Source organism: Urocitellus parryii, chromosome 12, assembly GCF_045843805.1.
Source record: "Urocitellus parryii isolate mUroPar1 chromosome 12, mUroPar1.hap1, whole genome shotgun sequence".
NCBI lineage: Eukaryota > Metazoa > Chordata > Mammalia > Rodentia > Sciuridae > Urocitellus > Urocitellus parryii.
This window is the reverse complement of record NC_135542.1, coordinates 30697403-30725334: the sequence shown is the minus strand read 5'-3', so window position 1 is coordinate 30725334 and position 27932 is coordinate 30697403. Positions and strand designations below refer to the sequence as shown.

Below are 27932 nucleotides of genomic sequence, written 5' to 3'. Positions count from 1 at the left end.
GAGTTGACAAAAGCAACCTAACATAGATGTGACCACATACGTGTGCTATGTGTGTACGACAGAGAGGAGAGAGGCGGTGATGACTGCGAACAGGGGTGCTGCTTTGGATAGAGCCTCGTGCGTGTGCTGCACGTCTATGCTCAAAGCCTGAAAAAGAGCGGGGAGAGAGGTCACTTAGGGTGCCCTGAAGACAACAGTCCCGACCGAGGATTGCGCCTCCTCTACGTTGGGTATTAAATTGCGTAATAAGGAAGAAGGGGAGCGCGCACGCGATGCGTCGTGCAGGTGGAAGGCACGCGCGTCCCCGGGTCTCCAGTCTCAGCAGCTGTCCCTTCCTCCAATGGGAAGGCGGAACCACAGCCCAGAGGCCAAGTGCCAGCCGATCCCGCGCGGCGCTCGCAGGGGGCGGGGCACGCGGGAGGGCGTGGCGCGGGGGCCGCCGAGAGCCGGACAGCTCAGGGGGATCAGGCAAGCTGAAAGGCGTGGCGCAGAGACCACAGAAAGCGAGGCGGTGTAGGGGGCGGGGCACGCATGAGGGCGTGGCGCGGGGGACTGCCGAAAACGGGGCCGCGCAGGGGGGCGGGGCATGCGAGAGGGTGGGGCTGCGCAGGGGGCGGGGAAAGAGGGAGGGCGTGGCGCGGGGGACTTCCTAGTGCCGAGCCGCGCAGAGGGCGGGGCAGGAAGGGTAGGGCCGCGCAGGCGGCGAGGCACGCCGAAAGCGGGGCCGTGCAGGGGGCGGGACACACGGTAGGGCGTGGCGCGGGAGACTGTCCAGAGCAGGGCCGCTCAGGGGGCGGGGCAGCAAGAGGGTGGGGCCGCTCAGGGGGCGGGGCACGCGGGAGGGCGTGGCGCAGGAGGGCTGCCAAGAGCGGGGCCGCGCAGGCGCCGGAGCGCGCTCGGCCGCCATGGCGCCGGCGCCGCCCAGTCAGCCACCGGTGGTGGCAGCGACTTCCACTCGGGAAACCGGGTCTCCGCCTCTTGCTCCCGGCCCGCCTGCTCCGGGCTGCGGCGGCGTCCCCGCCTCTCCGCCACCCGCTGCGCGGCCCGGCCGCGGCGCTGGCGGGGAGGGGGCCGCAGTTGTCGACGCCGCCCCGCCTCCGAGAAGGTGAGTTCCTGCCGGGCGGCGGCTGCCGCCTCGTCCCTCGCCCTGCCTCGCCGCCCGTGGCCCGGAAGGCGCCATGCCGCGGCGCAGGGGTCGGAGGGCGGGCCCAGTCCTGTCCCGACGCCGCCTGCGCCTCGGCGCGCTCCTGCGGGGCCGCGGTGGAGCTGGACGCCGGGCGGGCCGGGCCGAGCGGGACGGGTCTGCCCCGGGCGTCCCGGGCGCTGGGCGGGAGAGGTGGGCACGCCTGTCCGCAGGGCGCTGGTGCTCGTGCAGGCAGGGCCCCGTGTCCCCGGCTCGGTCCCCCCTCGGAGACCGGCCCCGCTGACCAGTCCAGAGCAGTGGCTCGCAGGCCCCGGACACACCTCCCAGAAGGACCGAGGAGCAGTTCGCAGGGGCGGTCGGGGTGCGCCCCGGGACAGCAGGCCTGTCCTGGGGCGGCGGCTAGAGCAGAGAATCCAGCGCTTCTGCAGGGACCCAGCCTCAGCTGTTAGAGGCCTGGGCTCAGTGGAGGGGCGCTCGCCTGGCACCTGTGCGGCCCTGGATCTGATCCTCAGCAATGCATACAACTACATAAAATAAAGGTCATCAACTAAAAAATATATTCAAAAAAATGTCTTTTACAGGGATCTGGAGAGTTTTTACAGTTATCACCAACACGTTTCCTGTAACACACAGTTTCTTGCCCGTCCCGGTGTAAGAGACTTGGGTTCCTCCAAGTACCCTCCACTGCGGACAGCCCGCCTGTAGGCGGCCGGGATAGGCTGCAAAACGTCCACAGGTGATTTCAGGGAGGGGCGCTTGCTGGGTTACCCTAAGTCACTTTCTTTATGCAGAGTGAAAGATAATGGAGTTCATATTAAAGAGTGATTTAGGACCCTTTTACTAGGACTGACACCATAAATGTAATAACTATAAAAATACTTTATTGTGATGGGTATGTTTTGTGTGCTGTTCCATAATCTTACTTATTTCACTTTGGAGAAATGACCAAGGAATAAAATAACTCTTAAAACATTTTTATAAGCAGTGAATTATAAATTCCATTCCCTATATATATGCTAATTAGAATTCCATTACAATCAAATGAGTGTCTTCAGTCAGCCTGAATTAGTATCATTGTTCTGATTTGAAACAAAAGAACAACAACAAAAAAAATAAGAAACATCAGATTTTTATCACTTCGTCCCCTCAGAAAAGTGATTGAGTCACTGAGGTGCATCCCAGTCTTTTTTATTTTATTGGAGGCAGTCTGAGTTGCCCAGGCTGGCCATACCCTTCTCAAGCTGGAGGTCACAGGCATCTGCTGCCATGCCTGGCTGAAATATATATTTTTTTCTTTTACACCAAAACTTCCTGTCAGTGTGTCTGAACAGCTTATGGGTGTCAGGAGAGATGCAAGTCAGTGTGGCTTCATGGCCAACCCATCAGACGTGCAAACAGCACTTCATGGAAAATTAACTTTTTGCCAAACGTGGCATTTGGGTGTTTGTTTTGGTTTTTGCAGTGACTTTAAATGTGTGCAGAAAACATTAATAGGTGTCCATGTGGTGCCAACAGTCACCTTTCTGAATCACTTCGGGTGGTAAATGAGAGCACTGGAGTAGGAGTCTTGATTTGTCCCAGGCCCTGGTGCTAGTCTCTCCACTCACTCTATGGCCCTGAGTAAGTCCCCAGTTCTTTGAACTTGACTTTGTCATCTGTTGAGTGGGGCTGCTGGACTAGCCCAGTGGTTCTCAACCAAGGGTCATTTTACCACCTACCCACCCTTGTCCCCAAGAGGATATTGGGTAATGTCTGGAGACATTTGCTTGTCGCACTACTGGACAGGGAGGGGCATAGTGAGTGAGGGCAGGTTCTAAGGGCATCTTTTTACTGTGGACCAGAAATGCCACAAACATCCTAAAAATACACTGGACAACCTACACATAGCACAAGATCATCTTACTGAGAATGTCAGTGGTGTGCACTACAGGAGCCTGCACTGTCCAGACTTTGACACCAACAGCTGAGCAGCTCCACCCGACACGCTCTCCTCAGTGGTTGTGTGCTAAACAGTGACTCATTAAACACGAAACTCGCCTGTGACCCGGTCAGACCTGCAGAGTGATGAACTCGCCTGAGTCAAGGTGGAGGTCCTTCCTGTGGACTTGAAAAGCAAAATATAATTGTTACCTAAAAATACATCTTGTCACCTTTATTTCAAGTTAATATCCTTCATTAGCCACTTGAGATAGTCCCAATAGTGTTTTAAAAATATAACATATCTAAAATATAACATATCTAATATGGTAAATATTAGATATGTTATATTTTTAAAACACTATTGGGACTCAATATTTAAAGTTTAAAAAATACATTGCCAGCCCTTTTTATTTTTATACTATGAGATAGGGTCTCTATAAGTTGCTGAGGGTGACTCTGAACTTGTGATTGTCCTGCCTTCTGAGTCACCAGGATTACAGGCTTGTGCCACAAGCCCAGCTTATATTTTTATTTTACATAGTTATAAAAGCTTATTATTTCACATAGTTATAAATAGTTGCCAGCTATGATCATAGATAAACAAGAAGAGAAAAACAAGATATTTTACTTAATCTTTTTTTTAAAGAACTTGTTAGAAGAGTTCTCCAAATGTTATCAAAGAATTATCCTGTTCCCAGTTATTAAAATTTCTTTCTCACTTTCAAAATCCTAATAGTACCATTAAAACTGACTTGATGCCTATTGTCACAGCTACCCAGAAAGTTGAGGCAGGCAGATCACTTGGTCCCAAGAGTTCAAAGCCAGCCTGGGCAACATAGATCCTATCTCAAGGGGGTGGGGGATCACATCACCATGGACAGTTCTTTATGAATTCTGAATCCTGACATTCTAATCAAGCACAGTGGCACATAACTGTAATCCCAACAGTGGGAGGCTAAGGCAGGAGGATCTTGAGTTTGAGGCTAGCCTCAGCAATTTAGCAAGATCCTGTGACAAAATAAATGGGGGAAAAAAAAAGGTCTAAAGCTGCAGCTCAGTTCTAAAGCACCCCAGGGCTCAAGCCCGGAACCAGAAGGAGGAAAGAGAAGTATATAAACCTATGTCGTTACGTTTTTTGTCTTGTTACTTTAAAACCAAGTACAACTATATATTTTAAAACAACTCAAAACTAATTAAGAGATATGATATGTGACATACATTTTACTCATCAAGTTCTTCCTAAATTGGTTCTCATTTACAATTATTATCTTGAGCACATATTTTTAAGCAAACCTTTTAAAATCTATACACTGGTACTGAAATTAAGCTTAGTTTGAATATATACAGTATAATGTAAATAAATACTTCAGGAGATTCAGTTTACAAGGTCATATTTTTTTGCAAAAATTAGCATAATACAGGCATATCTGAAGCAAAATTTAAATATTCTCCCCTATCTTATTCCCATTAAATTTACTATGTACCTTTTTAGATTTTTTTTTTTCTTTATCAGTACTGGGGACTGAACCTAGAGGTGTTCTAACAGTGAGCTGCGTCTCCAGTGCTTATTACTTTAAGACATGGTCTTGGAACTCGGCCTCGGCTTCCTGAGTGCTGGGATTATTGGAGCGCACCCTTACACAGCCTTCAGGTTTTCTCTGCACAATTTTAGCTAGCACATAGATTGGATTGTCAAATCAGGCTCACGTGAGTCAGTAATAAAAGCCAGGATTAAGGTTTAGTGATTATTTAAAGGATACAGGCAATTGGGAGATTCCAGTGAATCAGAAGAGCATGTGGTACGTGAAAGCGCTCTCTTCAGGCTGTGTCCCCTAGTTGGTCCTGTGTTCCTGACCCAGGATAATAGATAAGGTTTTTAAGTGAGTTTCACTTCACGAGGTGGATTGTGAATCAGCTTCTTGTAGTATGGCTTACATGATGTTATTCACAAAACAGTGCCTCATCAATTTTGGATTTATTTACTGCCAGTGACTCTTTGCCAGGGACATCTTACTAATGGGACTCGGAGAGGGGGTTTTTTCCTCCTAGCAACTACCATTAAGCTCTTTTTCCCCCATTATTTTTTTTATTGGTGCTTTATAGTTGCACATAATGGAGGGATTTGTTGTTAAATATTCTTAGTTGCTGTGATCAGGCTCTTAATTCCGAGGCCCAGGAGACCTGGAGGCTAGGAATTCCCGTGTCTAGGTGCCAGCCTTTGTCGAAGACCTTCTTGCTACACCATTCCAGGGCAGAGGGCAGCCATGTGTGGAGGGATCACACTACGACCTGACCCCCTGTATAACTGGTATCAATCTCTTGTGAAGGAGAAGCCCTCCTGACCTCAAACCTCCCTTTAGGCCCCTGCCTCCCAACACGGTTGCTTTGGTAATTAAGTTTTCCACACATTTTAGGGGAACATGTTAAGACCATAGTAGATCCTAATTATAAACCGGCAAACTTCTATAAAATAAATTTAAACTGTTAGGAACTTTATATTGAAGTTCAGTTCTCAGTATTAATGTAGTCGTTTTGGGATAAATTACTTATTATGAGGAAAAAATGTTTTGCACATGTTCTAGAAGTTATATGTAAGTATAGCTTTAAGGGGCTTGAGGAGCCTACTCAATGAGATTTGTGTGGGTACATTTATAGCAACTGTGGGGAGGACATTAGTGCTGTGGGGTCATCTTGGAGTGTCTGCAGGGGATTGGACCTCCCCAAATAAAGCAAAATCCACAGTCCTTCAACTGTGTCCGATAAAATGCCATGGTGTCTACACACAGCCCGCACACATCCTTCAGTGCTGTAAGTCACCTCTAGATGCTCATATACCAGATACATGTAGATGCTTGTAATCAGTGGCGATACTATATTGTTTAGGAAATAACGACAAGAAAAAAAAGGTCTGTACGTGTTCGGATAGACATTCAAACACATCCAACCACGGTTGGTTGGGTCCAAGGATGTGGACCCACAGACATGGAGGGCCTGCTGCAGCTGAAGTCAGCAGCACCATAAAGTGGGCTACATTTCTTGTGATTGCTCTAAAACAAAACACCAGGATGATCTCTTACCCACTCTTCAATATCGGTATTCCAGATCACGTCCCAGAAGTCCAGGTCCCACGGTGCCCCTTAACCTTTCCTTCAGAGCAGTATTCTGAACCAAATCAAAATGTGTCCGTATTAGAGATTTACTAAATGTTTTCACATTAAAATTGCTGTTCTAATGAGCACAAGAAGCTATTGCTGTCACCTGTAAGCACTTGGGAAATGAAGATTTGGGATAGTTCATGAAATGATGCTACTAGCTGAAGGTCAGGAACATTGCCTTAGGTGTTTAATCTGATCCTCTGTCTTTGCCTCCCTTTACTTCCTCTATAGGGACCACGTTAAATGAACAAAGACTGAACTGTCACAGATACTTTTTTATAAAAGGCCTCCGTGGACTATTGCTTCAGTCTGACTGATAAACAAGTTCCTATGATGAGGTAGGTCGAACATAAAGAGAACAGGACCTCCAGAAGCTTAAATGGAGCAGGGAACTTCAGAGTGTCATCTGTTTAATCTTTACAAGAACCCTATGAAGGAGGTGCCCCTGTCCTTTTGACAGATGGTGGGACTGGCTCAAGAGTGACTTACCCCTTTGGAATTAGGGTTTAAACTCAAGTATTTGTAACTCCAAAATTCATTTGCTTTCCCCATGTCTTCCACTGGATCCAGAAAGCCCCTGAATCCTTAGTTCTTATAGTATCATAAAGCTTGAGCAGGAACCTATTAATCTGGATCAAGGCCCAAAGAGGCTTCCCTTGTAGTAGTTGAAGGTTATGAATATTATATGTAGCAGTCTCACCCTTGACCTAGGCTTTTGTGTGTGTTTGTTTGTTTATAATTTTTAGTCTTAGAATATAAGAGTGTTAAAAACAGAAGGTAAACATTTACTAGTCAGGCACGGTGGCACACATCTGTAATCCCAGCAACTTGGGAGGCTGAGGCAGGAGGATCACAAGTTCCAGGCCAGCCTCAGCAACTTAGCAAGACACTGTCTCAAAAACTAAAAATGGCTGAGGAAGTGGCTCAGTGGTAAAGCATCCCTGAGTTTAATCCCCAGTAACCAAAAAAAAAAAAAAACCACACACACACACACACACACAAAATCCATTGGCCCTACTTTCTTAGTTTATAGCCAAAGAAACTGAGATCCAGAAGAGAGGGATTCTCCTTAACTAGTCATGGGCATGACAGAGCCTGCAGGTGAGATGCGATCCTGCCTGTGCCCATTCCCTTTGTGGGTGGGGCTCCCTGTGTAGTCTTCCCTTCGTGGGGATCTCCTGGAGAAAGGGCGGTCTTGTACTCTCCTGCTTTGCCTAGCACAGGAAGCCATCTTTCCCACGCTGACCCTTTCATTCTCGTAAGACCGGACAAGCTGTTGGATCTCTTAGGTCTGGTACCTGCAGACCAGGAGTACTGGACACATTTACTGACCTGAAGCACAAAGCCAGCTCTGCAGCTCTGAGGAGTAGCTCTATTTTCACCCACCGGTGAGCTTGTAGGAACTGCGGTTTAGTTCATGTAAGGCTGAGATAGAGCACCATGATTGCAGGCACGTCTTGGCCTGGGATCGAGTGGACTCAGGTCTCCGCTCTCCTATGACTTGTTACCTCTCTGTTCTCTCAACCTGCAGAGTGGGGTTGATGATCTGTGTGTTGCCATAGTTGTGAGTATGTCTAGTCTGATCCTTTCCCCACAGTGAAAGCCAGGACTGTTGAAGACATGACCACAAGATTCTACAACTATAAAGTAACAGTCAATGTAGGAAGGCATGTAAATACAAGACAATAAAAACCACTTGCAGCTATACTCTGAAAATGTTTGCATCTCCTTCTCCCTATATCAACGCTTTAGTTACATGGTCAGTTTAAACTAATTTGGAGATTTGCCCTGGCTTGAACCTCTAGAGGTCTCTTCATCCTACTTATGGGAGGTTGGAAGTAGACAGTGCCAGGCAGCTGCAACAGCTCCATGACGTGTGTCGTGGAGAGGACCAGATGGGTCCTTGGGGCACTGGCTCCCCTCCCCATGCCCAGGATGCTGAGCTCCGCCCAGGTGTCTCATTCCAGCAGCAGGAGGAAGGAGCTCTGCTGCAGCCCTACATGACCTTAAGCTTTCTTTCAGAATTTATTCAGATGACCGAATCTTTAAGAGTGGCCAGGAAATGTCATCTTCTAACTAGACATATTGCCTAAGGTTTGTTACTAAGGAAGGGCAAAGTATTTTGAGAAGCAGCTAATTATTTCTCATAAGTAGGAACATAGCTAGGTACAGGGACACATGCCTGTGATCTCAGTGATTTAGAAGCCGAGGCAGGAGGATCACAAGTTTAGGGCCAGCCTGGGCAACTTAACAAGACCCTGTGTTGAAGTAAAAAATTATAAAGACTTGAGGATATAGCCAGTGGTAAAAAAAAAAACCCTGGTTCAAGAAACAAAAACCAATAAAAACATAAAAATTAATGGCTTCTAAATTTGGCCATGGGCACAAACTTATAGTCCCCACTACGTGGGAGGCTGAGGCAGGAGGATCTCTTTGAGATCAAGAATTCGGTCCAGCCTAGGTAACATAGCAAGTCTATGTCTCTTTTTTTTTTTTTTTTTGGAGTGGGGAACCAGGGATTGAACTCCAGGGCACTCAACCACTGAGCCACATCCCCAGCTCTATTTTGTATTTTGTTTAGAGATAGGGTCTCACTGAGTTGCTTAGCACTCGATTTTGTTAAGGCTGGTTTTGAACTCACAATCCTCCTGTCTCAGCCTCCTGAGCTCCTTGGATCACAAGCATGCACCACTACACCCGGCTAAGACTCTGTCTCAAGAAAAAGGAGGGGCTGGGGTTGTGGCTTGCCTAGCATGTGTGAAGCACTGGGTTAGACCCTCAGCATCACATATAAATAAATAAAAGGTATTGTGTTTAAAAAAAGAGATAAAGAAAGAAAGAAAACCGACTGACTTCCAAATTGGAGGACTCTTTCTCCCCCCCTCCCCTTCCCCCTCCCCCAGTACTGGAGTACTCTACTACTGAACTTCATCTTGGCTCTTTTTATTGTTTGAGACAGGATCTGCTAAATTGGGCAGGCTAGACTCAAATTTTCAATCTCTTGCCTCAGCCTCCTTAGTCACTGGGATTATAGGTATGTGCCACAATGCCTAGCTTGAATTATTTAATTTTTTAAAATTTTTTAATTATAGATGGACACAATGTCTTTATTTTACTTTATATCATGCTGAGGATCAAACCCAGTGCCTCACGAAGAACTGCCAGGCGGCCGCTCTACTTGTGAACCACAACCCCACCCTAATTTTTGTTTTTAATTGAACCCAGGGGCACTCCACCACTGAGCCACATCCCCAGCTCTATTTTGTATTTTATTTAGAGACAGGGACTCACTGAGTTGCTTAGGGCCTCACTAAGTTGCTGACTTTGAACTCACAATCCTGTCTCAGCCTCCCAAGCTGCTGGGATTACAGGCGTGTGACATCTCACCTGGCTCCAAATTATTTAATCTTTATAACAAGATTGTGCTTTGTTCCAGGTGAGCAAGAATAGAGTATTACACAATACAGAGTTGTAATCTTCTGCATCATGTTTTTTAGCTCACAGATTCTTGCACAGCCTCACTATTTGAAGAAAGTTCATTCTGAAAATCTGAAGCAGTTAATGGGTAAATATGATCAGGTATCTCCACCAAGTTCTCAGCCTGAGAAGGGTAAGCTTTTGTTCACCTCTTCATCCCCATCTGTGCCCTCTGCAGTGTTTGGGGACCAGCTTCTTTCACTTAGTATAGTGTCCTCATGTTCCTCTACGACATACTATGTATCAGTACTGCATTCCTTTTTATCGTTGAATAATATTCCATTGTATGAATGTACCACATTTTGTTTTAGTTGATGGAAGTTGGGATTGTTCCCACTTTGTATCACTAAGAGTATTTATTCCATTGTACAGTCGTAACACCATTTAGCTTATCCATTCACCTATTAATGACATTTTCTTTCTTTCTGGAGCTGTTACAAATGAAATTACTGTAAACATTGATATCCAAGCCTTTGTGTAGACATAGATCTCCTTTTCTTTGGAGTAAATATCTAGGAGTGATATAAAATGGATCATTTGGTAAATGTGTGTGTGACTTCTTAAGAAACTGCCTGTGATGGTTTGGATGTGAGGTGTCCCCCCAAAGCTCATGTGTGAGACAATGCAAAGAGGTTTAGAGTATCATGAGAGTCTTACCTAGTCAGTGAACTACTCCCTGATGGGATGAGCTGTGTGGTAGGGTGTGGCTGGCGAAGGTAGGAGATGGGAGGTGGGCGTGCCCTTGGGGTATATTTTTGCACCTGGTGAGTGGAGTCTCTGCTTCTTGACATAATTCCTGAGCCCCTTCCTCCGCCACACTCTTCCAGCCTCACCTTGTGCCCTGAGGAAGGAGCCAGCTGTCTGTGGACTGAGACCTCTGAAAACGTGAGCCCCCAATTACACTTTTTCTCCTTAAAATTGCTCTTGCCAGGTCTTTTGGTCACAGCAACAAAAAAGCTGACTGAAGCTCTGCCAGACTAGTGAGTTGCGGTAGCCACGCCCGTGGTCCCAATGGACCAGGCTGAAGCAGGAGGATCACAAGTTCAAGGCCGGCCTGGGCAACTTAATCCTGTCTCGAAATATAAAATAAAAAGGACTTGGGGGGCTGGGGCTGGGGCTCAGCGGTAGAGCACTCACCTAGCATGTTCGAGGCCCTGGGTCTGATCCTCGGCACCACATAAAAATAAATAAAGATATTGTTTATCTACCTACAACTGAAAAATAAATTTTTAAAAAAGGACTGAGGATTATGTAGCTCTGTGGTAGAACACCTCTGGGCTTAGCCCCAATGCCTGATTTCAAAGTGGTGGTGCCCTTTTCTACCCCTCAGACCCTCCCAGGAGCTCCAGCTGTCCACTCTCATGAGAGGGGGACTGCAGTCTTCACTTCAGGCCATCTTCATTTCAGGCGTCCTGGAAGGTGGGGATGGCTCCCTGTGGTTTCACTTCACGTTTCCCTTTTCTTTCCTTTTTTTTTTTTTTTTTTAATAATGACACTAGGGATTGAACTGAGGGATATATGCTTTACCACTGGACTACATCACTAGCCTTTTTTAGTGTTTGAGACAGAGTCTTGCTAAGTTGCTTAGTGCCTCACCAAGTTGCTGAGGCTGGCCTCAAACTTGTGATCCTCCTGCCTCAGCCTCCCAAGTCCCTGGGATTATAGTGTAAGGGACCGGCGAAACTTCGGAGGAAGAGACCACCAAGAGACTGTCTCATGCAACAGCAAAGGGTTTATTTGGGGACCAGCATGCTGGGGCTCAGAGCTCACTTGAATAGAGCAAAGAGAGAGAGCCCTGAGAACAGCTTAAGCAGAGCTTATATACTTTCCTTGGAGAGGGCAGGGAGGGAAGTTACATTTTGCAGTTTGGCAGTTGGGGACAGCACATTCTGGGAACAAGATTAGCAAACAGTTCGCAGTTGGGGACGGCACATTTTGGGAACAAGATTAGCAAACAGTTCTTAAGATTTCAACAGTGTTTTGTTAAGCATACAGAAAAACGGAGTGACAAGTACCTATTTTATTAACCTTTCATTCCCCACTTCTTCTTCTGGCTACTTTTAATCATAAAAGTGATCATTGGGGGGTGTCACATTTTATGTCTGCTAGTGGGGTATATTGTTGTCTGATTACCATAAGTTTGACTTGTCCAATTTGGGCTTGGAGAAAGGAAACTACACGGTTGAGCAAACAGGGTCCTAGAGTTAGCAACAATATAAGAATTATTAAAGGACCGGCCAGGGCTGGTAAAAGCATAGTTAACCAGGGGGACTATGTGAACCAAGACCCATACCACCCTTTTTGGGTTTCTCTCTCTCGTTGACGCTCTTAAAGGCGTCTTTTTAATTTATTTGTAGATTTTTTTACAACTCCAGTATGGTTGGCATAAAAACAACATTATTTCCTCAATGCAGCACAAAGGCTTTTTTCTCTCATGAAGAGGAGGTCCAACCCTCGCCTGTTCTGTAAAACAACTTTAGAGAGAGAGGTTAAAGATTCCTGCAAAGCTGTGATGGAGGTTTTTAATATCTTTAAGTTTTGGTCCATTGCTGTTTCTAATTGGGTCATTTGTTGTGTCCCACGGACCAGGGCAGTGGTTCTTGTGTCCACCTCTGCAGCAATTCTCATTCCTAATAAGATGGCTAAAGTGAGGGATACAGGTTCCCAGCGGAACCAGGTTGTATGTCCCCTTATTTGATCTTTAAATGAACCTGCATCATGATAGAGCACTCTGGGAAACATCTGCACCATTATACAATTAATCACATCTGTTGACCATTTTATGAAAACATAAATAATGTTTAAGTTATACTGTTGTAGGGACGGACAAGGCAAGGCACCTAAGATAGCACTGAAGACAGGGAAACAGTCCTATTTGGTTGCAACCGGATTTAGAGGGCATTGCTTCTGTTGTAATCAATTAATCCCCTGAACCCCAAGAGTAGGTAGTTTCAGAATTTTGTACTCAATATGTAAGGGAAGGGGCTCAGATGTTTATAGTCTGCAGAAGTTCACAAAAAGCAGTTTTTGTTTCTGTTTTTTTTTTCTCTGTTCTGGGCAAGTTAACTTTTTAAGGACACCTGGGAGGGGGAGAACTTTTTTTTCCCCCTTGCCAGCTGTTACCATGGAGCCCAGTTGATAACTTTTTTATCTTAGAAATGTAGCCATCTCTGTGAAGCCCCAGCTCAAGGGCAGAGGCCTTGTTCACATATTTTGTGAAAACCTAGTAAGGGGGTGTCTAGCTTAGGAGTGCTGATTTTTCCAGCCAGTGGCCAAGAAGAACAGGGCAACATGAAAAAAAGAGGAAGTTTATCTATACTGAACTCTTTTATAGGGACTCTTTTGCTGAAAGTCCTAAAGTCAGCCATGGTGAAGACTTCTGGAGAAGGTCAGTTAAGACTTTTCTGTGGGCCTGGTATAGAGGGGGAGGACGGGGAAGGCAGTGCTGAGAGCAGCTCCGTGGATCTGAGAATGAGGAAGGAGAGATGTAAAAGAATAATGGGAAAGGGGTTTGGGATTTTCCTAGCAACAAAAATTTGAGTAGTAGAACAGGTATAGCAGAGGGGAAGACTGGAGTGAGTATCCCAAAAAGCCTGTGAGGGACTTTAAATTTTTAGTAACCTGTTTTCAGTGATGACAAGGCAACATTAAAGGCCATTTTCATTACATCTTGGATAGGGGTCTGAGGGCTCTCCTCAGCTGGTTTGAGCTTTGGGTTAGCTGGTAAGAGGACCTGGTGGGACCCGGTGTGGGCACTGACAGGAGAAGAGAGGAGTGAATGGGTGGAGAGATACCTCAGTACCTGTTACTTCAGCAAGGGGGCAATGGTCTGAGAACCGGCGGAGGTTTGGGTTCCATCAGATAGCCCCTGTATGTTTACATCCTTATGACTTACAGAAGAAGTCGGTTTTTCCCCCACACAGTCATGACTGTTTGTGGCTTTGATAGTCCGCCGGGCAAACATAGTAATCTAGGTTAGCCAACCTGCATCTGGCTCGCGTGTCCCTACATCCATAATGTTTGTTTCTATTATCTATGGTATGGAAGGGATTTAATGGAATTTTAGTGGGATCCTCTTCATCAGGGATATCCCAATAGGAAAGACCTATAGCCAGCTGACAAATGTCTGGGTGGAGAGATGGCCACCAGGTCCCTAAGGGGGCTGTATTCGAGATAGACCATACTTCCTGTCCAGTAGGATTTGTGATCAGCCATCGCTTCTGAACGGGCTGATGAGGGTTAGGACTACTGGTGGTCAAGGGGAGAGTCCATAGCCCTATCCACACGGCGAATACGCAATTTGAGAGGGTTACCAGTCTTTTCAATTTCCAGCCAGAGTCTGGACAGGGCGCAGGCTTGAGATAAGAGGCATGGATCCAGGAAGTGATTCCGTTTACCTTTACCGCTGTAAGTGTTATAAGTAGCACCTGGTATGGTCCTTTCCAGCGGGGTTCCAGGGATGACACCTGATGTCGTCTTATGTAGAAGAAGTTTCCCACTTGATATCGGTGTGGAGTTCCTTCGTCCCCAGGTTGGTAGGCAGTGGCCAGCTGTTTCCACAGGTATCACTGAGTTTTTTCAAGAGCTTTAAGTCTGTCAAGCAAAGGGGTGTGGAAGGGATTGTTAGGTCTTAGAGTTGGGGTTAGGTCCCTTACTGGAGGAGGGGCACCATAGAGAATTTCGTAGGGGGTGAGGTTACACAAAGAAACAGAGGGAGTATTTCTTGTATGAAACAGTGCATAAGGCAGGAGCATAGTCCAATCTTTTATGCCAGTCTCCAAGCTTAATTTCGTTAAGGTCTCTTTAATGGTTCTATTTATTTTTTTTATCTGTCCTGAGCTCTGGGGTCTATAAGCACAATGTAACTTTCAATTAATCCCCAGGGTCCTGGTTAACCCCTGACTTACCTGGGCCACGAACGCCGGTCCATTATCAGACCCTGTTACCTTAGGCAGGCCGTATCTTGGAAAAAATATCTTCCAGGATCTTCTTGACCACCATTTGCGCCGTTTCTTTTTTTGTGGGGAAGGCTTCAATCCATCCTGAAAATGTATAGTTTTCGGTTGCCAGTAGCAGGTCATCCACATATTGAAACAGGGTAACTTCGGGGTGCATAGTTCTGAAGTTATTGAGATCTCTATGGAGGGCTTCATCAAAGAGAGTGGGGGAGTTTTTGAACCCCTGTAGGAATCTGGTCCAAGTTAGTTGATCAGACGTTCCGGTTTCTGGGTTTACCCATTCGAAAGCAAACAGCAACTGAGTATCTTTATGCACAGGCAAGCAAAAGAAAGCATCTTGTAAGTCCAGAACAGTATACCATTTTTGCTCAGGGTTCAGGGTGCTAAGCAGATTGTACAGATTAGGTACTGTGGGGTGAATGTCCTGCACTCTGTTGTTGATCTCTCTTAGGTCTTGAATGGGGCGATAGTTCCCGGTTCCTGGCTTTTTTACTGGTAGCAGGAGAGTGTTCCAGGCCAATTGACAGGGCCTTAGGACCCCAAGGCCAGATATTTCTGAATATGGGGCCTTATCCCATCTTTAGCTTCTTTGTTCAGAGGATATTGTTTAATATTAATTGGGGAGGCTGAGGTTTTTAACTCCACTGTTATTGGAGGTTGTTTTACGGCTAGGCCTAACTTAGCAGTTTCTGCCCAGGCATCTGGGTAATCTGTTATCCATTTCTGGGATAGCTTGCCTGTTTGATCAGTCTTGGGGGGTGTGAAGAGTTGATGTTCATCTTTTACTAACATAGTTAAAGCCATGACTATAGGAGTTTTTACTGAAGGATTTAGAAATTTCATTTGGGGGCCTTCAGGGTTAAAAGTTATTTTGGCCCGGAGTTTGGTGAGCAGATCTCTGCCCATCAATGGGGCTGGGCATTCTGGGATCACTAGGAAGGAGTGATGGACTTTTCCTTTCCCCAGGTCCATGGTCCTCTTAGTTATCCAAGCCCGATATTTACTGCCGTTAGCCCCTTGAACTAGAGACCTTTTAGTTGATAGAGGGCCCAATGGGGCCTTAAGGGCTGAGTATATTGCCCCTGTATCCACTTCAAAGTTTACTGAGGTCCCCTCCACTTCAAAAGTTACCTTGAGCTCGGGGAGGGGATCCGAGCCCCGACTTTCCTAGTCATTCTCTAGAGTTAGAATGGCTAACTGGCGTGGCTGTTTCTTTCTAGGGCACTCTTTGGCCCAGTGTCCTTTTTCTCTACAGTAGGCACATTGATCTGAGGCCAGAGGTGGCTTCTGGCATGGGCCCAGGTATCCCTTTCTGTCTCCCTGCCTCTTAATTTCTGGCCTATTTGTTGTTGTGACCAGGACCTTAGTCAATGCCTTAGTCTGTCTTTTGCTTCTTTCATCCTCCCTTTGCTCCCTTCTCTTCCTCAGTTTCTCTCTTAAGGTATACCTTCTTGGCTTCTCTGACTAAATCTCTCAAAGTCATATCTTGTAATCCATCTAAGCGTTGTAACTTTATTTTAATATCCAGGGCAGCTTGCCCAATAAAGGCCATCATAACAGATGCCTTTTGATCCTCTGCCTGAGGATCAAAAGGAGTATCTCTCCTATATGCCTCCATAATTCTCTCCAGAAACATAGAGGGAGATTCATTAGGCCCTTGAATAATCTCTCTTACATTGGCCAAATTAGTTGGCCATCTAGTGGCTGCTCGGACACCTGCTATTAGAGCTCGGCGATAAGTGGACAGATGCTCTCTACCTTCAAAGGTGTTGGGGTCCCAGTTGGGTCGGTTCAAGGGGAAGTCGGCTTCGATTATGTTGGGAAGTTGTGTCGGTCGCCCATCTGGTCCGAGGATATTTTTTTCCTAGCTTCCAGGAGGATTCTCTTTTGTTCCTCTGTCATGAAGAGAGTCCCTAGGAGTTGTTGGCAGTCATCCCAAGTAGGCTGGTGTGAAAACGCCATTGAGTTTTTTTCAGTTCTTTTAGTTGAGCCAGTTTCCTCCAGGGGAGGAGGGGCTGTGTGTGCTGTGGGGGAGTCATCTGGAGGGCACTGGGCTGGCTTAGCTTCCTCCAATGGTGGAGAGGCTGAGTCAGCAGCAGGGGAATCACTTAGAGGGTGTTGGGGGTTGGGGAACGAGGGCAGGGGATAAGGAGGGGGAGGAGAGTCCAGTAGAGTCAAATCTTGAGATTTAGGGAGAACAGAGGGTGGAGGAGGAGGAGGAGCAGAGGGTTTGAGAGACAGAATCGTGGGGGAAGGAGTAGGAGCGGGGGCAGGGACAAGGAAAGGCTTCACCCATGGAGGAGGAGATTTGCAGAGGTCCTGCCAAGTTAAGATATATGGCTGTTGATCTGGATGGCTATGTGGTCCCGGCTGAAAGACAAAGACAATATCTCTGACTTTTTAAATTAGTGGGATGTAGAAAGATCCTTCTGGGGGCCACCCGACTCCAAAGGTGGGCCATTCTGAGGCACAAAGAGTCTGCCAGGTCCGGCGTTTTACTGAAAAAGAAAGATTCTGAGCCCTTAAGTGGACTTCAGTCCAGTGATCAAGGGTCAGGGACAGAGGCGTGGAATGGCTTTGTCCCATAATGAAAGTCTTGAACAAAGACAGGGACAATACAAACGTGACACAAACACGACACACACAGTAAACGTGTAACACAAGTTTAGAGGCAAAGATTAAAAACAGACAGTGAATTCAACAACCTGAGAGAAAGAATTGCCGCAAGACCAGACGGTTTGGCAGCAAAATATACCCAACGAGGGCGCTTCCGTCCCTCTACCAGATGAGGGCGCTTCCGTCCCTCCCCGAGTCCTCCAAGGCATCCCTTGAAGGACGTGTCCTGTGGCTTCAGGACACATCTGTCCACCACCGCCAGGGGGAGCTCATGCTCTCCGCTGGTAACCACACTCTGCCAACCCAAACCAAAAACCAAACTCAAGCCAAAAACCAAACCTGAACCAAATTAGCTCTGAGCGATGGCAAAGGAAAAACAAGAAGGAGAAGAAGGAGAGGCGCCTTACTTACCCCCTAAAGGAGTCTGTTGGGGTCTCCTTGTCCGGCGATGCGCAGTTCCCGGCCAATGCACCAAATGTAAGGGACCGGCGAAATGTCGGAGGAAGAGACCACCAAGAGACTGTCTCATGCACCAGCAAAGGGGACCAGCATTCTGGGGCTCAGAGCTCACTTGAATAGAGCAAAGAGAGAGAGCCCTGAGAACAGCTTAAGCAGAGCTTATATACTTTCCTTGGAGAGGGCAGGGAGGGAAGTTACATTTTGCAGTTTGGCACTTAAGATTTCAACAGTGTTTTGTTAAGCATATAGAAAAACGGAGTGACAAGTACCTATTTTATTAACCTTTCAATAGGCGTGGGCCACTGCCCCAGCTTAGTTCACATTTTCTTTTTATTTTTTTTTCCTGTATTTTCTATTGGTGCATTATAGGGGTACATAATGGTGAGGTTTGTCTTTACATAGTTTACATTTTCTTGATGATAATGATCTTCAACATCTTTTTCATGTGTTTATTGGCCATTTCTATTTATTCTTTTCAGAAATATTTCTTAAAATATTTTGCCTATATTTAACCATTTGTTATTTTATTATCCTAGTCAGAACTTTTGTGCTATTTACATGGAATAGGAGCTGATTTTTGTAACTCACCCAATTGGGTTTCATTTAGAGAAAAGTGGATTTCATTGGCAAGAGAAGAGCTGGTCAGCAGTGACTCTAGAGTGCTGTGCAGCTTGCTCTTGTGAAAGGGGAAATGCAGCTCTGCACAGGGTTGCTGCTGCCTCCTGCCTTACAGGTGAAACCTCACTGATAACACCCAGGGCATTATCATTCCCTAGTGTACTTTCTGCTGCTTAATCAGGGCTTGAGGTGGGAGAAGAGAGAGAATCAGGAATCCTGTTGCTTGTTCCCTCTCCCCTGCAAAAAGAATCTGACAAGCAAGCAGAAAAACAGCATGAATTACACACAGCCAAGCAGGCCTGAGATGCAGCTACCTGGAGGCCAGGGCAGGAGACCACAGGGTGGGGCCTCCTGCAGCCTGGTGAGCCCTGTCTCAGTGAAAACAGACTAGGGCTGGGCACGTGGCTCAGTGTGAGAAGCCTGCCTGCCTTCCTGGCCTGCTCCAGGCCCTGTGCTCCATCACCAGGACCACAGACAATCCCCTCCTACGTTCCTCCTGACACTCTCTACACCAGGTGTCCCCAAGTGCCGTCTCCTCGGTTTCCTCCCTCAGCCCTCACATCAGTACTTTGAGAGAACAAACCAGAAGGTATTCTAGAATGCTTTTCCCACCAATCAGAAGTAACGGAATGAAACCCTAGCGCTGGGCAGGAGAAACAGAACTCTGTTCCCTCATATGCCTTCAAGCCCTATACCCGAGTAGTTTAGAGCTGAATTTCTGATTTCCAGCATCCCCAAACTGTTTCACAAACATCCTTTTATTTTATTTTCATATATACTTTTTTTTAATTTGTGATTAGTCATCCTTTTATTATTAAGCCTTACAGTACGTAGTCAGGTGAGTATGTGTGTTTATTTTGTTTGAGTAAATTGAACATGTTAAAGATCAGACTACTTCTCAGTGGTTCTAGGACTTTTCTGAGAAAACACATACAGGAAACTGATTAATAGAGCTTTAGAAACTATCTAACCCTTCAGAGGGGGCCACCACTCGTGGTTCTTCCCTACACATCCGTGTGTGTCTTCATCTCAGTCCTGTGACAGGTCTCCTGTCAGCCCTCTCTGCCTCTTCCTTCCATGGTGGAGAGGGTGAAGGTCCCCCTGAGTGGCCTGGGAGGTATGTGACCATGCTGATGCCACTCTTTGGCCTATATTGTCATAACGTTTAACATTTATGATGAAGGAAGTTTTAATTTGTTTAGGCTTCTTTGTTTTTCAAAGCTCTTTTCAAGAGCAAAGGAAATATTCAGAACAAAATTATCTAGTAAGGATTTTCTTCCATCTCTTCTACAGAGAATCCCTTTTTGCCAACCTAATGAAGCATTCAAAGTCATATGACTCTTTTCAAGATGAGCTTGAAGATTACATTAAAGTGCAGAAAGCCAGAGGCTTAGAGCCAAAGACTTGTTTCAGGAAGATGAGAGAGGGCTACCTGGAAACCTGTGGGCACAGAGAGGAGGTCGACTCCAGAGCCAGGTACAGAATGTCTGACCAGAGACCACCACCTGGACTTGTCCAGACCCACCCAAGATCATGCAGTTCTCTACAGACAGCGGACGGCCAGTTACCTCAGTGCCTGCCAGCTCAGGACGGCAGGCTGAGACCAGAGTCCCTGAGCGTCTCTCAGCTCCCCAAGCACTGCTTCTTAGGGACACCAGTGCCCAGGAACCTTAGTCAGCGAGAGTACAATTGTGGCTCTTATGACTTGGAGTCCAGTGTTCACAGGCACCTCTCTTCAGGAAACAGCCCCAGCGACCGATCAGCCGGCCACAAGCAGGCGCATCAGAAGAGGAAAAGGCACCCCGAGGAGGTTGGAGAGGAGGCAGAGGAGGAGCAGCCCAAGCACCGTAGGAAAAGAGGTTCTGAGGAACTGGGTTTGGGCAGACACAGGAGCATCCAAAGAAAGAAAGCAAAGGTGGAGACGGAGACAGAAGCCACACAGGTCAGTGCAAGAAAGCCCAAGAGCCGGAAGGAGAGAAAGAGCCGAGCGGCCTCGAGGAAAGAGGGCCGCAAGCACAGAAAAGCCAGCAAGGACCAAGGCCAGGAGAGGACCGAGGAGGAAATGCTCTGGGACCAGTCCATCCTCGGGTTCTGAAGCAAGCGCCGGCGCTGGTCCTCCCAGGTGGCGCTGAAGACAGGGTTGCAGAGCTGGTTATGGTGCTGGTATGCACAGGGCTTCCTTTGTGATCAGGCCCTGTTAGATTCCTACCAGGCCACAGACGTGCAGCATTTCGTGTGCTTGCTCCCCAAGGGGGAGTCACCGTTTCTCCTTTTCTAAAAGCACTATTATGTTGTTCTTACACGATGGGTTTCTCTTTAGGAGAGTGACTCTGCTTTTATTCATCAAACTGCTAGGATGGGATTATTTCCCTTGGGAGATCATTTATTTTAAATTTGAGGATGAATAGACTTTGCAGAATCTGTTTCTTGGTTGGGATTGTTTTAGTTTTGAGTGGGATTTTTTTTTAAGTTGATTGATTTTTCTCTATGCAGCAATTTAGATTTTTTTCCTTTGTTAGCTCTAATGTCATATTTTCTAGGTTGGAAAGTGGAAAATAAATATAATAATAGTAAGATAATGTTTCATATAGTTTTAAAAGTTTTGAAGAGTCTCAATAAAAAATCAGTTTATATTCTGGAAATGTTTATAATAAAGTGTTCTAATTTCTACACGTTGTTCTGTGTCAGTGGTCTGTTCCCCTCAGTGATGAGTTTCCTTGGCAAGTGGAAGAGCAAAATAACAACAGGACAGTTTGTACGTAAGCAGCCAGATCTTTGGGGTGGGACACTTCAGAGTTGTGGAAGGTCTTTATCTTCTGTACCAAGCATATTCATATTTGAACTCAGTTTTCAGAAGAGAAATGTGTGGCTAATTTTCCAGATAGTTGACCCTGAAGAGATGGGAATGTTTAAGGTGAAATGCCATTCACTCCCCCATCCTGACAACGCTGTAGGGACATCAGAAGACACCAAGTGCTGGGGAGCCTTCCGAATGGCTCAGGTCCAGTAGGCAGCACCTGATGAACAGTCCACACTGCAAGTATCATGCAGGTCCTTTGTAAATGGGATTAAATCATGGAAATTGGGCAGGGGAAGGCTATATACGTGATGCTGATGATCTTTAGGAAGCCCTGTGGTTTGCGCAATCTTTTTAAAAAATTTTAGGATAGGGAAAAAAAATATTTGTAGGACGGAAACATTGCCCTAAAATATGAAGGGAGGCCTTGTTCTCCACCCTGTTCAGCATACAGGGGGCTATCAGTGGTGCCACTGTGGCTGAAGCTGAGATTTCTTCGGGCAGCTCTCTCTCCTCTTCTGCCCCTTCAAGGGTAGCACTTCCCAAGAGCAGAACCTAAGCTGACTGGGAGATGGGGGAGAGAAATTCTGGCTAGATTTGAAGGGAAGTGTCAAAACTGGAGTTTTTGTCATAACAAACGTGAACCAAGACTGAGAGCACCAGGCCTGAGGGGTGCCAGGAAGGAACCTGGGACAGTGGGCTGGGGCTGTCTCCACCCCAGGCTGCACACTACCTGAGGAGGCCAGCCAGTCCACACGGGATGGGCTGTAGCTGGGTGGCGTCGGATCTGTGGGTGGGAACAGGCCTTGGGAAGACGTGTCACTAGGGGTCAGCTCCCACTGGAAGGTGAGGGAGCAGGAGTGTGTCCCGCAGAGGTACTGCGGTACCCAAAAGGCCATAGACGGGCATATCTCTGGGTGAGGACAGAAGGAGTCTGGAGCCAAGCTGGGAAGAGCAGAGGTGTCCACAAGGCTGTGTTATGGAACTTGGATTTGTCTGCGATAGACATTGAAGGCCTTGAGTTTCAGTATTTAAAAGACCGCTTCCCACAGACTCTGGACCCACTCACCCCAGACATTCTGAAACTTTGGCTTTAGTGGATCCTAGAGTGACTGGAGGGAGCTGGGTGTCTGATGCCCAGAGCTTGGGCTATGAGAACACGAGGGCTCCTGAAGGACAGCTGAATGGGTCAGGGGGCGTTCACAAAGCCATAGGCAGGGAGAGACATGACTACTAGGCAGTGTCCCCAGACCTTGGATTGAAGAACTTCCTCCTGAGGAGTTAGGGGACAGGGAAATAGACCACTCTTGAAAAAGCACCCCACTGAGATCGCTGCATTACACCTCCTCTGTTACCTGAAACTAAGTTTGGGGGTTAGGGCAGGCAAGGCAAACGAACACCAGAAAGGTCAGGCAGGAGGCTGTCTCAGGGTCCCAGAAAGAAACAGGGTTGGCCTGACCAGGGCTGGGCAGTGAGGTGTAGGCAGCAGTGATAACCTACCTCCCACTTCACTAGGGAGATAAATGCCTCTGTCTGTCTGCCTCCTGCACACAGCCCCAGGTTCCCATTGTTGCAGGGAAGACACCCTGCTCTTCCTGAGACACCCCCTTTCCTCATGAAGACACCCAGCTCTTCCTGAAGACACCATCTCTCCTCATGAAGACACCCAGCTCTTCCTGAAGACACCACCTCTCCTCATGAAGATGCACTGCTCTTCCTGAAGATACCCCATTTCCTAATGAGGATGCCCTGCTCTTCCTGAAGACACCTCTTCTCTTCATGAAGAAGCCCCACTCTTCCTGAAGACACCCCTTTTCCTCGTAAAGATGCCCTGCTCTTCCTGAAGACACTTCCTCTCCATATGAGGATGCCCTGTTCTTCCTGAAGACACCTCCTCTCCTCTTGGTGACGCCCTGCTCTTCCTGAAGACACCCCCTTTCCTCATGAAGACGCCTTGCTCTTCCTGAAGACACCTCCTCTCCTCATGAAGACACCCTGCTCTTCTTGGAGACACCCCCTTTCCTCATGAAGACACCCTGCTCTTCCTGAAGACACCCCCTTTCCTCATGAAGACAACCTGCTCTTCCTGAAGACACCTCCTCTCCTCATGCCGTGAACTCTACACCTTTTACCTTCTCAGGACTCATCTCTGTCCTGCACTGAGGGTCTGTATTGGACTATCCTATCCATTTGCTTCTGTCTCCCTTTCAGAAGAAAAATTATAAAAACTCCCTCAACCACTCTGCAATGTAGAGGAAAACAAACTTGATTCCTCCCACCCTACTCTCACAACACAACACAAGGTCTCTGTGACCTCTGTTCACCAAGAAGTGTGAGGACTTCTCCCACCACAAGCCATCGCCCGGTTCTCTAGTTTTTGCAGCAGACACCAGCTGGGTGTCCTCTGAGCCAGTTCATCTCTGACACTATCCACCCAGGATGAGGGCTTAGTTCCCAAGACATCCCTCAAGTTGATGCGAATCACAGGCCCCAGGTGTACCTGTTTTAGAGTGACCAGCCATAGTTGGGTTCCCTTGGATTTGGTTAATTTTCTAGAACAGCTCACAGATTCGGGGAACTCTTGACTGATGCTTACTGGTTTGCTATAAAGGGTATTACGGATGGAGACGTGCATGGTGTAAGCCTGCGGGAAGGGCAGGAGCTTCCCTCCCCCAATGTGTGCTACCCAGGAACCTATGTGTATTGAGGTACCTAGAGGCCCCCCAACCTGCAGCAGCGAGAGTATCCTCATGAGACATCTGCCTGTCTGCACCTAGGCAGCACCATCAAAAATGTTTCCCTTTGGATGAATACCAAGGAGTGGGATGGCTGGGTCATGTGGTAGTTCCACTTTCCGCCCCTCAATGTTTATGGCAGCTCAGTTCACAACAGCCAAATTACAAAACCAGCCCAGGAGCCTGTCAGCAGATGAATGGACACAGAAAATGTGGCACCCATACACAGTGGAGTTCTGCACAGCCATAAAGAAGAAGGAAATCATGATGTCGGCTGGTAGTGGGGGAAAGGCAGGTCGTCATGCTGAGTGGAACATCAAGGGTTGGACGCTTTCTCTCATATCCGGAAGCTAGAACAAAATAAAGGGAAGCAGGGCCGGTCCCACTAAATAGAGGGGAGATGGATGGAGTAGAGGAAGCAGCTTGAGTGGGGAGAAGTGTGGAGTGAAGCTAGCGGGCCATGATGTGCTGTGCTCTGTCCTGTGCGCATATTCCAGGGAGGACTTCACATGTATGTCTATGAAGCTCCAACCTAACAAACAAGAAAAGAATAAACAAGTGGACCAGAGGAGGGGACAGGGGGGCGCAGGGGAGGAAGTGGAGGTCCTAGAGGCTGACTTAGAGTTAATTAAATTCTCTGCATGTTTGATTGTGTCACAATGAACCACACTCTGTAGAACTAGAACACGCTAATAAAAACATGTTTTAAAAGGGGTTCTTCTGCTTTTACCTCAAGTTGTCTGATACTCAAGGCCCCTTACAAGTACCCAGGGTTTACAGAGCAGCTGGGAGTGGGAACTCAGACCTGGGAAGGGAGACTGGAGCAGGGAGGTGGTCTCACAGTCAGGTGGCTGAGGGGGTCACTTAACCTTTATTGAGTTTGTGAACTGTCTCACCTGAGGAGGTGATTTGAAGATAAAATGTTCCAGTTCCATGCATTAGTTAGTTGAATCAGAATATCCAGTACAGAGCTGGGGGTAGCTCGGTGGGAGAGCATGTGCTTACACGCTAAAGGCACCAGAAAGGAACAGAGAAGTGTGCATGTCAGCCCTCAGCCTGTGCAGGCTCAACGAACATGGGTGGACGCTGTTTTCCACTGTGTCTGTTGAACAGGCGCAGACCTATTTCTTATTATTCACCAAACAATATGGGGTGTGACGCCTCTTGACAGCATTACTGTTGGTCTGACAGGTCATCTGAAGATGACCAAAGCACAGGGGAGGCTGTCCAGGTTCTTATAGAATGTGAGCTGCAACTGACTTGGGTATCACAGTGTCCCAGAGTCGTCCCCAGCACACACAAAAGGATACTCCATTCAGGAGTAAAACCAGACAGTGTGAATGTCACAGTGCTGAGCCCATTTCAGAGCTCCCACAGGCAAACTCCCAGCCCACCTGCTGCGCCCAGCCACCTTATCTTATTTCTCTCATCTAATCTTCCTCCCATTTTTTTTTCCCACAAAGCAAACATTCTTTTAACAAAGTCCTCATCTTGGTAAGCAGCCTGACAAATACGTAAGCAAAACCACAGATTTCATAAGCTCCACAGTCTCACTTGTGGCCTTTTGTGATTCTGGAAGTAGGAGAGGGTGGTAGCAAACTTTTATGTTCCTCAGGGAACATAAAAGAATAAGCAGTGTCCAAGTAAATGGCAACACCTTCTTTCACAATGTGGCAGGAGCCTTCCCATGAGCCGAGCAGAGGCCTTGGCTTTAGAGGCAGAGATGGGCTCCAGGAAGCAGAAACAGCAAAACGCTGTTCATCCTTTAATGAGTGAAAGCTGAGGGGACTCCGCATATCCCAGATGAACCTGGCCTGTTGAGCTTTGATGATGCCTCTCTCCTGATTTCCCCGGTGACCAGAGGCATGGCTTAGCTTCTTCCTACCTGGGGAGGTGGAAATCAGCACCAGCAACTCCATTTTGGTCTGTCCAGTGGGCCTGATGCAGGAGCCTGGCCACACAGCTCTCCATGGCCCAGCTCTCAGGTCCAATGCAGAGAGGCGACACGGAGGGACCAAGTACACAGGTGTGCTTGGGACGTGTTGGTTGGTCTGCTTTTTCCTTCCTGGCATATAAGACGACCAGTTCTGGTTCTGTAGAACTTACAAATGAACACATATATATTTTAGATTTGTTTGTTTATTTAGAGACAGGTCTGGCTGTTGCCAAGTCTGGCCCCTGAGGTGATCCTCCTGCCTCAGCCTCCCAAGCAGCTGGGACTACAGGCCTGATCCAACATGCCTGGCTTGGTTTCACCAGAGCTTAGTTGCTTGGTAGTCTGCTTCTGTTTTCTTAAAATGACTCAATCTCATTTATTTTTATATACAAAGTAATGGTATTTATAGGAAAAATCAAAACAATTAAGAAAGACTAACATTATCCATGATCTTCAAACCTGTGGTAACCAGGGATAAATTTTAAACATGAACTCCTGGGAAAATGGGAGTTACATTTATTATATATTAAAACTCACATTTGCACAGTGTTTTGAGATTCACTTTCATAGTCCATTGTGTTTCATGATTTCCATTCTACACCAAATATGCCTGCTCAAGATCCACGACGTTATGGTTTGGACCTGAACATCCCCATAGCCCCATGGGTTCATAGGTAGGATTGGGGGAAGTGACTGGATTATGAGGCGCTGGCCTCCTCAGGGGATCACCCCAGTGATGACCGCCTGGATGCCTGGGAGGTAGGAGGTAGGGAGGAAGCTGGTCCCTGGCCCATACCCTACAAGGGGTCATCTTCTCTCCCTTGTCTCCCTCTGCTTCCCCACCATGAGGTGAGCAGCCTTCCTCCACATGACCTCTGCCTCACCTCAGGCCAGGCATCAGAGCCAGCTGACCATGACTGAGACCTCGGAAACCCTGCCCCCAAATAGATCTTTTCCTCCTGCAGGTTGTTTGTGTTGGGTATTTTGGTCACAGTCATGAGAAGCTGACTAGCACAAATGACAAGGAGTATTTACAGTATATAGCATCCTCTCCCCTAGGAATTTGAGCTTGCCCTTCTTCAGACAAGAATGGGCTCCTAGCAAGCAATGCATTCTAACGGAGAGCGTTCATTCCTGGTCAATGTAACGGAAAACTCTAGACCCTTGCAACATGAATTTGAGACTGACATTAGAAAACAGAAAGCCAAAGGGTTACAGCCCAAGGTGTGGCTTAGGAGGGTGACCAGGACTCTACCCCTGAGGATGAGGAGGAAGCACATGGCCCCACATCCCCCAGGAGGCCACCAGGGCCCTGCTTCCCAGGAAGGGCTGCAAAGGACAGAAAGCCAGACACCTGCCCAGCTGGCAAACGCCCACTGCTGAGGACCAAGCCCGCAGTGTCCAACCCGCCAGAAAGTCTCAAGCATTTCAAAACCCTGGGGCTCTCCCAAGTGGCTCTGGCCCCAGGGACATCCAAGACAGAAGCCGACATAGAAGGCAAGGCATAGAGCAGTCTGCAGGCAGTGGAGCCCAAGGAGCGCAGCTGAGAGGGACCTGGGTAATGGCCACCACCTCCCACTATAACAGTGTCCACTTCAGGCTTTGAATGTGGCCCTGCTGCTCTGCTACTGCAACTGGTTTTTAAATGGACACGGTTCTTTCTCTTCCTCTCTCCCTGCTCCTCCCTAATCTCTCCCTGTTCCTCCCTAATCTCAGGGGAGACAGGATCACCTTTCTGGCCCATCTTAGGCAGAGGTATCTGTCCCTGAACACACACCCACCATAGGAAAGAAGTCCTCCAGACTTTGGGGGTGGCACCAGAACGTCTCAGAAATGACCATCTCTCAAATTAACTCCAACAGAAAGCACGGGGAATGCAGCCTTTGAGTCACCTCTTTAACAGCCCCAGTGTTACCGCTGTTGACCGGTGATGAGTTCTTGCTTCCCATGTTGAAGAATAACACCAAAGAAGCACGCCGAGGCAAGGTCAGAGTAGAAATTAGAAGTTTATTAAAGGACAGCAGAAAAGACTTCTCCCGGAGAAAGAAGGGGACCCAAGAGGTGGAATCCGTGGAAGTGCGGTTGTTTCCCCTTTTTATAGTTTTGGTGATGGAATG

The 27932-nt window shown here is 47.4% G+C and overlaps 1 protein-coding gene across 3 annotated transcripts; it reads left to right on the top strand.

Moving 5' to 3' along the window:
* Nucleotides 1–907: 907 nt before the first annotated feature.
* Nucleotides 908–22622, top strand: Krcc1 (lysine rich coiled-coil 1). Of its 3 annotated transcripts, XM_026409488.2 has the most exons (6): nucleotides 908–1105; nucleotides 1726–1880; nucleotides 6451–6557; nucleotides 9717–9829; nucleotides 10524–10581; nucleotides 19641–22622. In XM_026409488.2, exons 3-6 carry the CDS (start codon nucleotides 6550–6552, stop codon nucleotides 20440–20442), a joined length of 981 nt encoding a protein of 326 aa, XP_026265273.1. In that variant the 5' UTR covers nucleotides 908–1105; nucleotides 1726–1880; nucleotides 6451–6549; the 3' UTR covers nucleotides 20443–22622. The 3 variants fall into 3 exon arrangements, with proteins under 3 accessions (XP_026265273.1, XP_026265274.1, XP_026265275.1); XM_026409489.2 differs by lacking the exon at nucleotides 1726–1880; XM_026409490.2 differs by lacking the exons at nucleotides 908–1105; nucleotides 1726–1880; nucleotides 6451–6557; nucleotides 10524–10581 and having other exon boundaries at nucleotides 9742–9829.
* Nucleotides 22623–27932: the final 5310 nt, after the last annotated feature.